This window comes from Ambystoma mexicanum, chromosome 2p (genome assembly GCF_040938575.1).
Source record: "Ambystoma mexicanum isolate Mex_15411 chromosome 2p, UKY_AmexF1_1, whole genome shotgun sequence".
Classification (NCBI taxonomy): domain Eukaryota; kingdom Metazoa; phylum Chordata; class Amphibia; order Caudata; family Ambystomatidae; genus Ambystoma; species Ambystoma mexicanum.
Window position 1 is genome coordinate 596,170,982 of NC_090923.1, and position 14,947 is coordinate 596,185,928.

Consider the following 14,947-nt stretch of genomic DNA (forward strand, 5'->3'; position numbering starts at 1 on the left):
TCGGAGGAGGTCCTTGGGGACGGTGCATCGACGTCATCGACGCAGGACGCAGACTCCGAAGATTTTCCGAAGCAGCACAGCTGTGGACATTAGCTGTCATAGATATGGAATACGTCGGAGGACCCAATCCCCTCGAAATAAAAGTTACTACTCCTGGCAGCCATTCAAACACGTAGGCAAAAAAAAAAGGTTACTCGTAAGCATTGAAAGGAGGGGGGAACCAATGTGCGTGATGGCTAGCTCGTCGCATATATCCTGGCTCCACACCAAAAATGTAACTTGAGAAGTCCGCGGTCCCACCCCTTTAGGGCAGCCACTGCATAAGTACGGAGACACAGGGATGGTGTCATAAACTAAGAGTACCTACATAAAGCTAAGAGTTTAAGAAGATGTTAGGGGGTGTGTAAAGACTGAACTTGAAGGGTAACTCAGGGAGATGGGTGGAATTATTCAAGGACATACAAGTCTCATGAAAAGACTTGCCACCGGTCTCTAGGCTCACCAGATGAGGCAGTGGATTGTGAAACCTGGAGTTCACTCGGCTATGTATTAAGTATGTCAAGGTATGTGTAAAAACAACAGACATCAAGATTTCCAAAATGTTTGTAACCAATAGGGCATTCAAAGATACAATAAAAAGCTAGGCATGGAGGGCTTCCGGGTACTACAATAGGTGTAAGAATGAACAGACTATCCTCTTGCATTCCCTATATCATCTAACTTAAATGGATGTAATCTGTGGCCTCTATCTGAAATCAAAAATGCACCCCTTTACAGTATGACATCTCCAGAAAACTCACCAGATCCTTTTGCTGAAATAATATCAGAGTGGACAGTTCTTACAGTTTTAACCAGGACACACACATACGTTCAATGAGCATTCCATACCAAGCAATTTCAGGTCCCCTCCATTTCCTACAGTAATTCTTTATTAACCCCAACTCAAGTAGATTCAGTCAAGCAAGTACTTTCTGTGATTACTAACCAGTTCCTTTGGCTGAATGCAGGAATGTTGGTTAAATGCTGGTCCAAGGCTGGGTAGTACTGAGCATATGAGGGGCGTGTGTATGGAACAGACGCCCTTTTCTCCTCCTCATAACTCCGCTTTGCAGCTTTCTTCTCTGCCCTGGTCAGCTTGTGCTCCTTCCGGTCAATCAGTAGAGATTCATGCTGGAAAGGCTCCTATGGAAGGGGGACAGGATGTCACAAAAATGCTCTCCCCGATCTGGATTCCATCTCATAAAAATATACATTAAAGAGAAATATATTAATGCAGCAATCTAATCCCATTTGATCAGATGAGAGCAATATATCCTGTAAATTATTATCTGCGTATCAGTAGCACAGAGTAGCAGGCTGGGAGATCAAAACGGGCTTGAAGAAAAGGATGCAAGAGACAGATCAGTCATGTTGTGGTGATATGCAGCCAATTCCATCTATGCTACACTACAGAAAGCTGTTCCCATCAGCAGTATTTGACTTATAGGGTGGTGAGATGAAGGCATCAGACAGGCCTATTTGCATGCTTAGCTCATTTAGGTGAGAAGCTGGTAAACAAGTGACAGTCTCATCAGTAGCATTGGAGGGTGTGGAGGAGATACAGTATCATGTGACTAGTGTGGTGCAGTTGTCATTTAATCAAGGGAGAAGGGTACAGGGGTCTGGCTTAATCCGGTAGTCGACTAAGGGCTCTTCAGTAGGTGAGGATAGGCGATTGCTAATAAGGCAAACTCTTCCTTGGATATGATGATTTGAGTCCTATCAGTAGTACTGTGAGTGGACAACATAATGAATAGATTGTGATGTAGTTCAAGTACATCATACTTCCGTTTTTTATTTTTTAAGCAAGAGTTCCATCAGTAGGGAGCAATTTATCAGCCTAATGATACAGTCAAAGCTAGTTCACCTACCTCGGTTAATAGTGAGCGTCTAATCAGCATATGAAGGGTCAATGGTAATCAACCAGCTGATACAGTTCAGATGCTATTTTGCTTGTAGGTTAATGATGTAGAGGGACATACTAGAAACAACACTGTTGGCTGGTTTAGTTGCATGCTTATGTGGGGAATGGGATATCTTACTTAACTTGACAAAGGAGTGGGATCCAGACCTTATTGGTGCAGTTTTATAACTTTATGAATGGAACAAAATGTAAAGGAGGGAAAAAAGGGTTCCATGTGAAAGGGCTTCATTCAAAAGCTCAAGAGCTAAAGACAGATATAGTTTGACTGCATTTCGTTTGCTCATCCATAATTCTAAAGCACTGCCAGAAGGTAATTGAAGACCGCGTTTGTTTACATTGTTCAGCAGACTGAGATGAACACAGAATGCTGTGAATGCCAATATTCTAATTCTAAAGTGCCATTAACAGTGAAAGCAAGATTCAGTTTAGAAGAGTTACAGAAGGGGAAGCCTGAAACGTGAAAGCAGAGTTGAGATAGCCAAAAGCAAACATAATACCGATAGGTTAGGTTTTAATGACTCAATTTTTCTGAACATTTATATAAGTACATGTACTGACGGAATTATTACAATCCCTTAATTTACAGCAGAATTATTTGAACAATGGCAATTGAATTTATTAATTCACAAAAACGAAAGACAGTTAATTCATGAAACTACATAAACTCAAAGAAGAAGGAAAGGGACAACATAAAAGTGAGGAAGTGTATTGAATATAGAAGTAAAGGATGTCAGGGAAGAGCACAGACATGACAATGAATTAATGTTTGTAAAAGACCACAACTATGTTCCAAGCAACACTAACATTGAAGTAAAGAAACATGTTGAATCTATAAGAAGAATGGCTGTACAGTCAAAGGCAAGCCAAAGCACAATGCTGCCTGAGATCAGCTTAAATTTGCCAGCACATGTAGAAGCTGGACTGCCTATTGATTGAAAAGGACAATAAACAAGAGAAGACCGTCAACAATTGGGTTACCAAAAGGACCAGCCAACATGATAGATGGAGTAATACTGGAAAAGTATCAGTTGACAGTGACTGGTGAAACGTTCCTACAAAAACAAGCAATACTGGAGGAGGAGTAAATAATACATTTTAGTACAAGGAGAAATGTAAGTTAGCTAGGCGAGAGGGCTGTGTGGCAAATTGATGGAACTTTTCAAACCTGCCCAAACCATTCAAGCAAGTTTATAGAGTTTATAGAGTGCATGGAATAATAAATAATGAAACATACCCACCAATTTATGCACTTTTACCGAACAAACTGAAAAGAACTTACAAACATTTTTTCAAGAAATAAAAACACCATCATTGGAAAAACAGCTTGGAAAGGTATAATGGATTTTGAGGAATCTGCCTTGAAGGGACTGCAAATAGTTAACCCAGGCACTGAAATACAAGGGTGCTATTTCCATTTCACTCAATCTGTGTGGCGTGCATTACAAAGACGCGGGCTTCAGGTTCAATACACAACCAATAGTGAATTTGACTTTAACATGAAAATGCTTTGTGAACATGCATTTGTGCACCCCGATGATGTGAAGAATGCGTACAATTGACTGGCTTAAACAGTTTTTTTTCGGACAAATTATTTTAGATTATATTGACAACACATGGATTGGAAAGAAGAACAAGTTACTTTCTTACCTGGTAACGTTTTTTCGATGGGATGTTCGACGACTTATTCCATATCTATGACAGGTAATAACCACAGCTGTGCTGCTTCGGAAAATCTTTGGCGTCTGCGTCCTGCATCGATGAGGTCGATACGTGGTCCTTGAGGGCCTCCGTCAAGCTGCCGTCACCGGATTTTATAAGTAAGACGCACGACACCCGTAGCCTCAGTTGTAGTTTTTTCTCCAGAACGTGTGGCACCAATCTTCTGCCAGTATGACTACAGAAAGCCTTGCGGAAATGTAAGCTGCAATCGCATAAGAAATTCTCTAGCGGGGCAGGCAGGTAGGGAGCGATATGGAATACGTCGTCGGAACATCCCATCGAAAGAACGTTACCAGGTAAGAAAGTAACTTGTTCTTCGAGGGGATTGGTTCCTCCGACATATTCCATATCTATGACAGACTCCGAAAGCAGTACCAACGTATGGAGAAGGGAAAAGAATTTAGAAATTTAGAATGCCCAATTAAATTGCAGAATAAAGGACAATCCTGTCCTTATGAAACACCGTGAAGGGTGGCTTAACAGAAAGGGCCTGCAACTCACTCACCCTGCGAGCGGAAGTAACCGCAACTAAAACTACAGTTTTAAGGGTCAACAGCCTTAAAGGACAAGAATGTAAAGGCTCAAATGGAGCACCCATGAGGAATTTCAGAACCAGGTTCAAATCCCAACCTGGCACCTGGAAAGGTGATGGTGGAAACACATTAGTGAGCCCTTTCAGAAACTGAGAAACTAGAAGGAATCTTAAAATAAGAACACTCCTCAGATGAGCGCTTAAATATGGACAGCGCCGCCAGAAAACCTTTAATGGTACCCACTTGCAGGCCCTTGTGAGCTAAGGAAAGCAAAAAAGACAGAACCACAAGAATGTCACATGAACAAGGATTCACATTCTGAACCCTGCACCAGTCGCAGAACTTTCTCCAACAGCAACGGTACAGGGACTTTGTTGCAGGCCATCTGGCCGAAAGCAACACCTCCATCACGTCTTCAGGGAGGTCCCAATCGTTCTACCTCAACCTTTCAGAAGCCAAGCGTGAAGGTTGAGGGATCTGACCCCTGGATGGAGAACCTGACCACCCTCCCGTGAGAGCAGATCCTCTCGGTAGGGAAGACGGCGTGGAGGGCAGATGGACAAGTCGAGAAGGTCCGGGTACCACGTTCTCCGGGCCCATGCCGGAGCAATGAGGATCATCCGGGAACCGGAGGAAACGCATACAGCAGTGGGAAGGACCACTCCACTATGAACGCGTCCCCTAAGGCTCCTCTTGGACGAAATTTCCGCAAGCAGAACCTTTCGCACTTCCGGTTGACACTGGAGGTGAAGAGATCCACTTGTGGGGTCCCCCAAAGGGCGAAGATCTCCAGGAGAATCTCCTGAGCCAGCTCCCACTCGTGAGAGATCGCGCTCTGCCTGCTCATAGCGTCCGCCGTCTCGTTTTCATCTCCGGCCAGATGAACTGCCGAGATCGAAATTTCCTGCTGGATGGCCCAGAACCAGAGCTGCATCGCCTCCCTGCACAGAGGACGTGACCCTGCCCCCCCTTTTTTTAAGGTAGTGCATGGCCACTGTGTTGTCCGTCAGAATCACAACATTGTTGCCTTCGCACGGTTGGCAGAAAAGCCTCCAGGGCAAGCCCGACGGCCCCCAGCTCCAAGAGATTGATATGAAGTCTGGACTCTGACGGAGACCAACGACCGCAGACTGAACTCGTTGGCATGAGCTGCCCATGCCGTGAGGGATGCGTCCGTCACGATCGTCACCTCCGGCCAAGGTAGCCAAAATGGAGCCCCCTTCATCAGATTGCCTTCGATGGCCCACCACAGAAGATCCTGGGCGGCACCTGAATGGGATTCGACATCCTGCCGGAGGACTGTGACCACTGCATCTTGAGAGCCCACTGCAGAGATCTCATCCGCAGCCTGGCCTCTGGCACCAGAAGAATGCAGGATGCCATGAGGCCTAGCAACCTCAAGAACTCGAACGCTGGAAGACTCTGGGCATGTTGAAACTTGTGCACCATCTGTAGAATGTGATGAGCCCTCACCTGGGGTGGAAAACACTGCCCCAGGGATGTGTCGAGCACTGCTCCGTTGTACTGGAGTCGCTGGGTTGGCGTCAAGTGGGACTTCTTTAAATTGAGGGAGACGTCCAGCCTGTGAAGGGAGCGGCAGGTGACTGACAGATGATCCAGGACTTGCTCGGGAGAGCGTGCCCTGATCAACCAATCGGTTGGGTAGGGGTAGACGTGAATCCCCCCTTTCCTGAGATACGCTGAAATCAAAACATAAGGGGGGAATACCAGTTCTATAGTGCCTTTCTCCGGCAGGGATTTGATTTCCTGCACAAGGAGCGGATCCGGACTCTTCAAAGAGAGATTCCCTGGTGGAATGTCGTGAGGCCTCTGCCGGAAAGGAAGACAGCAGCCGTGGGCTAGGATCTCCAGAACCCACACATCTGAAGTATTGGCACGCCATTCTACAAGATGCTGCGCCAGCCTACCCCCAACCGGCGAACCATGGGACATGGCCTCATGACTGAGCTGAAGCAGCATTGCCTGAGGGTAAAGAGGCAACTGCCCGAGCGGCCTTGGCACCTCGAGTACCTTGTTTTCCACCTCTGGTACTCCTACGGTGGCCCCTTTGACTTGCAGCCCCTCTCGATCTACCAAAAGAAGAGTAGTATCGAAAGGAACCTCCCCCTCCATTGCTGTCCCCGAGGACAACAAGGCTGAGGTTGACGAACTGCAGCACTCAACGACTTCGCTGCAGCTTTGGAGGTCTGCAACCTCTCAAGGCTCTCGTCAGCCTTGCTGCCAAAAAGATGTTCACCATCAAAGGGCATGTTGAGAAGCTGGGCTTGTACGTGAGGAGCAAACCCTGACTTCCACAACCACGCAAATCTGTGCATTGCGGTGCTCGCCGCCATGGACCGGCTGACACAATCTGCCATGTCCAGACCCGACTGAACGGATTCACACATGGCATCCTTGCCATCCTGAACAAGAGCAAGAAAGACATCCCGTTCCTCCCCTTCGGGAATATGTGCAGCCGGCAAAGAGACAATTCCACAGAGTGTGAGTGAAACGTGCTAAGGCACACACCCAGTTGGCTTCCTGTAAAGCCATACCCACTGAAGAATACACTTTCTTCGCCCAGCTATCAAAACGCTTGTCGTCCCCATCAGGAGGGATGGTAGGGTACCACGCCTGTTTTGCTGGGGCCGTAGCCGCCTGCACCACCAAACTCTCCGGAGTGAGGTGCGTGGTCAAGTAGCTGGGGTCGCTACTGGCTGGACAGTATTTCTTCGGCAAAGACTTACTCACTGCCGGGAGACTCTCCGGAGCAGTTCAAGCCGTTACCACCATTCTCTGCAAATCCATATGGAATGGCAGTACCGGGTCAGTTGGTGGACCTTGGTCAAGGATATCCGTCAGGTCATCCTGCAGAAAATCTACTGGTGGCACAGACCACCCCAAGTATTCCGTCACCCTTGACATAAGACACCGGTACGAGGACTCGGCGTGCGTGCCAGGCTCAGGCCTACCAAACACAACCTCCGGAGAGGTGTCCAGACCACTGACGTCGTGCAAAGACTGACGCAGGTCTTCCAGCTGGCTATGACCAGACAAGACTTCGTCAGGAACCTCTTCAGGAACCATACCTTCATCAGACCCTTCATCCACCTCAGAGATGTAATCCAGAGGCTGGAATAAATCCCTGGATGAGGGCACAGAAAAAGGCTCAAGAACAGGCCTGACTTCTGCAGGGCCTTTCTCTGACTTTCCATCGGTCTCCATTGCACTTCCGATAAAGCCTCCTCGAAAGGCGTCGATAGAACCGGAGTCGATGTCGAGCGTGGCACCGAAGGCATCGACACAGGCCTCGAGGGCGAAGCCCCGAGCGTGTCATTCAACAGCCTTGGCGCCGATGTCTTACTCGAAGACCCCACAGGCTCCGACGGTCTCTAGGGCATCGAGAACCAGGACCTGGCGTGGCTAGAGCGATCCACCTCGTCCAATTGGGACCTCGAAGGTTCCCGGTGATAGCGCCGACCCCTCGAGCCCGCAGGCGTGCGAATGGTGGCTGTAGCACGTTCCTTCGACGGCACAGACGGAACGGAGCCCTGCAACTAAAAAAATCACCATCATCTCCTTGCGAAATGAACCCCATTCCGCAGGAGAGGAATGCTTGTTGGGCCAAGCAACCCGCCGATGGGCGGAGAACTCGGACGAGGACGGGGAAGGCGACCAGTGACGGCGCTTCTGTGAGTGCCTCGAAGAGGCAGAGGAATGGTGCCCGGACCCACTCCGGGACCGAGACCCCCCCCCCCGGACTTACGCCGACGATGCTGCGAGTCGCCCCTCAAATCGTCGGTCGAAAGCCCAGTGGATTTTGATTTACGGGGCTTGGACATCCTACCGACATGAAAGCTCATTCTTACGCTCCCGCAAGGCCTTCGATGTCAAAGACTGGCACTCGTCACAATCGTCTGTGGCGTGGTCCTCACCGAGGCACCAGAGGCAGGCATTGTGCGGGTCCATCAGCGACATCTTGGAACCGCAGTCCCGACACTTCTTGAAACCCAGACGCGGGGTAGAAGAAGACATCATGGAATATCTTCACAAACAAACTGGTTCGAAGAACCGATAGAACAACTCAGAAGAACCGAGGCGCGCCGAGATCTCTGAAGCGAAAAATCGCAACTGAGGCTACGGGCGTCGTGCGTCCTACTTATAAAATCCGGTGACGTCGGCTCGACTGAGGCCCTCGAGGACAGCGTATCGATGTCCCACTTGCGTATCTGTCTTAGAATAGGTGTCAATGCAGTAGTGCTGAGTGAAAGTATCTATAGAGCTCCATGTAGCTGCTTTGCAAATACTGTCTAAAGGAACATTTGCAATGAAAGGCAGCGTGGCTCCAGTACCTCTTGTGGAGTGGGCCATGGGTGTAAAAGGCAGTGTCTTATTTGAAAGGGAATAGCACATTTGGATACATCTGACTATCCACCTTGAGATGGCGTTCTTAGAGACGCAATTTCCATCTCTGCCTGGCGCTATGGAGACAAACAGCTGATCTGTTTTTCTTAGCGGCCTGGTTTTGTCTACGTAGTAGAGGACCTCCCTCCTCACATCTAGTGTGTGGAGTTTTACCTCCGCAGAGCTTTTGGGTTCTTGGAAGAAAGCCGGTAGCTCAATAGACTGGCTAACATGGAATTTAGAAATGAACTTAGGTGAGAACCTAGGGTGAGTTCGTAAAACCAGTTTGTCCTTATGTATTGTAAAAAAAGGATCCTGCACTGACAGAGCTTGGATCTCACTGGCTCTTCTTATGGAGGTGATGGCTACTAAGAAGGCAGTTTTATAAGTCATATGTTTGAGACTAGATTTGTGCATGGGCTCAAAGGGGGGGCCCATGAGCTTAGTAAGTACCACATTAAGGTCCCAACCTGGCGGTGGGTTAGAAATTGGAGGGTGGAGTCTCTTTACCCCTTCCATAAATGCCTTGACCACTGGCACTTTCCACCATGACACCTTGTTATGGGAAGTGGTGTAGGATGATAAAGCTGCCAGGTGCACTTTAAGTGAGTTGAACACTAAACCTGCATCCAATAGGTGGAGCATATAGGTGACGACATTAGAGGAGTACAATCAACTGGGTTGATTTGCGTATTCTGGCACCAAGTAACGAATCGTTTCCATTTATCATAGTAACAGTGCCTTGTGTTAGGTTTACTTGACTCTTTCAAGATATCCATACATCTCTGGGGCAAATTGAGATGTCCGAACTCTGACTTCAGGAGCCATGCTGCTAAGTTCATTGAGTTGGGCTGAGGATGCACTGTTAGCCCCTCCTGCTGGGAGAGTAGGTCCTACCGGCACGGGAGTTTGATTGGATCGCACACCGCCAACTTGCGTTGGTGTGGAAAGCATGGTTGTCTCGCCCACATAGGAGCAACTAGGATGAGCGTCATCGGTTCCCTGTGGATCTTGTTCACCACCTTCCTCACTAGTGGGGTTGGTGGAAAAGCGTAGGCAAACATCCCTAACAATTCATCCATAGGGCGTTCCCCTTGGAGCCTGGTTGGGGGAACCTGGATGCGAAGTTTGGGCATTGACGATTTTCGCTTGTGGCGAATAGGTCTATAGTTGGAAAACCCCACATGGAGAAGGTGTTATATGACCTCTTTGTGTAGATGCCACTTGTGTTCTTCTGGCAGGGGGTCTCTGCTCAGCGAGTCTGCTAGAGCGTTGAGTTCCCCTGGAACATGTTGAGATGCCAGGAACATCTTCCGTCTGAGTGCCCATTTCCAGATTTTCTGTGCAAGTCTGGATAAATTTGGAGAACCTGTCCCCGCCTGTTTGTAGATATAAAACATTGCTGTGGTGCTGTCTGTTAGGATCAACCCTGACAGACTTGTTAGATGGGGTTTGAATGCTTGGAGGGCTTTGAACGCTGCCAGAACTTCCAGCACGTTGATGTGGTTCTGCGCCGTGGAGTGAGACCACAGACCCTGAGCTGTGTGGTGCAGGTAGTGCGCCCCCCACCCGGCTAGTGAGGCATCTGTTGTGACCACTGCTTGCATCTGTGGATCGTAGAAGGGTTTCCCCTTGGTCAGATTCTCTCTCGTCCACCAGCGAAGATTTTGTACCAGAGTTGGCGAAACGACCACTAGATCGCCCCACTGACCGCTTGCCTGAGACAATTTTTTCGCCAACCATTCCCGTATGGGACGCATGCTCAGGCGGGGAACAAGGTAAATACAAGAAGCCATCATTCCTATTAAACGCATGGCTTTGCGTACCCTTATCTGGCGGCCGGCCTGATAGTGTGGTATTTGCAGTAACAAGTTCTTTACTCTCTCTTCTGAGGGAAAGACTAGCCCTTCCTCTGTATTTAGGATAGCTCCTAAGAACGGTTTGGAGGTGCTGGGCACCAGACTTGATTTTTTCTCGTTTATCGAGAAGCCCAATTGAAAGAGGAGGTTGATAGTTGTTTGAATGTTTTGGCTGCAAATCAGAGGTGATTCCTCCGTTATGAGCCAGCCGTCCAAGAAGGGGACACTGGGATTGCTTCCCTGCACAGGTGCGCTGCCACCACCACCAGTACCTTGGTGAATACCCTTGGAGCCGAGGCTATTTCAAAGGGCAGCACCTTGAATTGGTAGTGCTGGTTCGCTATCGTGAAATGCAAGAACCTTCTGTGCGCTGGAAACAATGGAATATGAAAATAGGCATCTTTCATATCCAGTGTTGCCATGTAATCCCCTTTTTTAGAAGCGGGATTACTTCTTGTAGCGTGGTCATGCAGAACTTTTGTGGCTTAACATACTTGTTTGCAGGCCTTAAATCTAATACAGGGCGCATTGTTAGATCTTTTTTGGGCACAAGGAAGTAAGTTGAATATATGCCCCCGTTTACCTGTTGGCTGGGACCACTTCTATGGCGTCCTTTAATAGAAGCTCTGTAGTTTCCTGTAGAAGAATCCGTTGATGTTCTTCGGAGTGTACCTTTTGTCTCGGGGGATGATCGCAAGGTTTTTGAAGAAGTTCTACACAGTAGCCCCCTGCTACGGTTGACAGCACCCATCTGTCTGACCTCTTCTTTGTCCTCTTGGGTAGCACTGAAAGAACGGTCCCTGGTTGGTGTTATAGGAACCCTCGCCCTGGTTGTATCCCGATCCCCTCTGGGAATTTTGTCACCACAAAAAGTGGCGAAAATTGCTGTTGCCCCTTTACCCTGTGGGTTTGTTCGTGAGTTGGCCTAAAGACTTGAGTGTTTCATATTCGTCTTTAGCAGTCTTCAGTGCATCTTCTACCGCCTTGCCAAAGAGCACATCTTTTTCCACCGGCATATTAATTAATAAACAAAACATCGTCCTGTCCTCCTTCTCGACTAACCTCGGGGTTATACAGATCTAGAACTCTGCCCTGACATGGGACGTCAGTACAAACCCTCTTAGAAGGAGGTTGAGACACAGGGGGTCTAGAGCTCGAAGGGGCTGAGGTTGGTGGGGTGGACTGAAGGTTTATAAAGGTGTTTTTTTCTAAGAAGTTACCAATGAAGGACATCCTACGCATAACCCTGTCGATGTCCTCGGCGGACCAATCTTTCGAGCTTGGAAAGACAATTTCGGGTTCGGAATCGGGAAGGCCCTTGTCTACATTAGTGGGTGGGATAACCTTAGGCCTAGGGTCTTTACAGCTAAGGTCGTTAGGGCTAGGGTCTTTAGTTTTCCCCTTGGATAGGCTTTCTGTATGGGAGGACTTCTGTGTTTTATGGTGTTTGTCACCATCCTGTGTCCCAGAGGAGAGAGAGACTGACTTCTTGGGCCCCGACGTCTTACTAATAGAAGAAAGTCGAATTTCATGTATGAGGGCAAAGATTTCGTCTAGGGACGAATGGGCCTCGGATGTCATTTTCCGCGAGGCACCCTTGCCGTCTTTCGACGTCTTAGGGTCTTTCGACGTTTAACCGTCTTTCAACACCTTAGTTCTATGATCCGGCGATCTAGATTGCCCAGAGGACAGGTATTCGGTTGACCTTTCTCGGGGTGCCGGGCATTGTCGAGTACTCGAAGAATCTTTCAAGTGTCAACTGGGGGTTGTGTCCTTTGTGGTGTGTGTAACTGTTGCGCTACAGCCGCCGAGTGTAGTCCCCACAACATGGCCGCCGGCCTGTCCTACAGGGTCGGGGACTTGTGCTCGGTTATCATCAGCAGTACGGCGTTGCTGCCATCGCTAAGGTTCCCTCCACTCTCATGGCCTCGAGTTGCCTGGAGTGGTGGGCCCAGCGCTTAGTTGAACAGTCTTTTAACATCTTAGGTTTGAAGAGCCTGCAGGCTCGACAAGACATCTTGACGTGATCTCTCGGGAGAAACAAGTTACACACTAGATGTTTGTCTACCCAGGGGAACTTACAGTTGTACTTAGGGCAAAACTTAAATGGGGTGTTCTCCATAATACTGGGTAAGGGTGATGACAGCTGGGCGAACAAAGTGTAGGAAGGGGAGAAAATGATTTCTACAAATGGCCTCCTAACAATGGCCTCCCCCTCTCTCCCTACTGTCTGGGCACCGGGGAACGGACGGCCTTCCAAGGCCGTTCGGTCCATTGCGATTATTCTTCGACGGTAGTCCTCTTTCCGATTCTTCAGTGTAATACAACGAGGTCGAAGAAAGGATAGAAAGAGAAACTCTTATTTCAACAAAGTCAATGGCTAATTTGCCAAAAGGAACTCCGCTATACTCGTCCGTCTAGCATGGCAGAAAAAAACAATCTGAGGGACCTTGACGCGTGAGGGATCATGGGTACAGTGGACGTCACACTAGGGATAGCATTACTGGCACACACTGTCGACGTCCCTTTTCGAGTTTCAAAAACAACAACTGTAATACTCTGCATCTTCCACTAGAATGCGGGCTATGCACAGCATTTGATATAAGTAGAATCTACAAGCCTCAGAAGTTATGATACATATAACTGAGTAACATAGATCAAGAACAGTTTGAGCCGCTTTATTCCAAGTAACATATACTTGCTACATTTCTTTCAACTGTATGTTAACTTCTAGGCAACCGGTACGTCCTGATCTTCTAATCACACCACAAACGATGGAACGAAGGGACCAATATCTAATCTTCACAAAATAATTGAAGATGCTACACCGAGAGCCACATGGGCATATATGCAAAGTTGGGAACAAACAGTAGGGCAAGAGATTACAAGAGAGACATGGGGCACATTATGGGGGAAGATACCGAGACTAGCAAGGCCCTCTCAACTGCAGGAAGCTTGGTACAAAATCCTATATGGCTGGCACTACACGCCGGCCCGACTGCACAGCATATATCCAAACCCAGCCTCGGCAGAATGTTGGAGAGGCTGTGGCAGTAGGGGAACAGCGGAAGACATATGGGAAGGACATACGAGCCGCCCTACAGCAGCATTCGGGCTGCAGGGGGACAAGCCCCACAAACACGTTCTATTGGCGGTTAGAGAGCAGGGCGGGACCAGCGAGCGGAGAAAAGGCTAGGCTGGTCCTAAACCTAGCCGCTATGACCATCATCGCCCAGAGATGGAGAATACCATCCCTACCATCCAGGACTGGTTGCGTCAAGTCTGGGATACAGTGGCCCTGGAATGGGCTACATATCCCATGAACAATAAAATCCAACACTTCGGAAGGGACTGGGGCGAGGTCATGAACTTTTTAAAGGAGGACTACAGAATACAATGGTACCCCCAACGACTCAAACTACTGGACTTGGAGTGAACTTAAGAATCTGCATGATCAGGAGCGGGAGGAATCCTCAAGTGCACCGGGGGGAATGTTTTGTATGCTGTAAACCAATAAAAAGACATTTAAAAAAAAAAGCTGGTCATCTTTCCGGACTTCCCTCTCCTGAGAGGGACACAGTAGCGGAGAGCCTGCGCCGGATAAACAGATGGAACGCTTCCTCTGCCTTGGAAAGATGAGGCAGAGGTAAAAACACAGGAAGATGGAGCTGAGAGATGGTCATCATAGACCACTTTCGGAAAAAATTATGGTCTCAATCTGAACGTCACCCTCTCTTTGGAGAAAACTAAATAAGGAGTGTGAAAAACCTAAGTGCTTTTCCCTTCCCACTCCTGGGGGATCTTCCAAACAGGTGGCCAGTGGAGGGCCATCGGATCCCTACCATGGGGGCCGACTAGAGGGAGGATCACCTGGGTGGAGGGGGCTTTGTGAATGAGGACAGATTACCCGAGGGTGGAGACATGGTTCCCCTCCATTTCAAATAACCCTCTACCCGACATCCCCTCAGCTTACTTTCAGCAAGATCCCCGATTTCCCCAGAGCCCTCAATACTTCTCCCAACTTAATAACATTAAGACGGAACACCCACGTCTAAAATTACTTTTCTCTTTCTATGAATTTCCTCTAATGAGGACAGGCGAGGTCAGGCGCTTAACTACGATCACAAACACCTGAATACAATTGAGAACCAAACTAAGTATAAAAGGTGGAACCCAGATTCACAAATGGAGCACGGAAAGCCAGGAAGGCAAAGGCGAGTTCAAAAAGGAGAGCAGACGAGAGGCTATTGAGAACCAGGCTTCAAAGAATGGGATGCCGAAAAGCTACAAGGCTGCATGTTGAAGCAGGAGAAGGCATGGCTAGGGAGCCGTGTCTCCAAGAAGCCAAAAGGGTTTGTCAAAGGAAGGCGAGTAGCTAGTTAATCTCCCTGAACGTTGTGGCAAGAGATTGCTTGTATCCCTGGGACAGCAAAGCCGCCCAGGAAGGTCTGAGGGGCAGGAGGGAAGAG

General features: G+C 48.3%; 1 protein-coding gene across 1 annotated transcript in view; it reads right to left on the bottom strand.

Annotated features, from left to right (window-relative positions):
• RAD54L2 (RAD54 like 2) overlaps nt 1-14,947 on the bottom strand; it is a 1,748,428-nt gene that overhangs the window by 189,798 nt on the left and 1,543,683 nt on the right. The window contains exon 18 of the mRNA XM_069644107.1: nt 986-1,182. Within this exon, the coding sequence (XP_069500208.1) occupies nt 986-1,182 (197 nt within the window). The remainder of the gene's footprint in view (nt 1-985; nt 1,183-14,947) is intronic.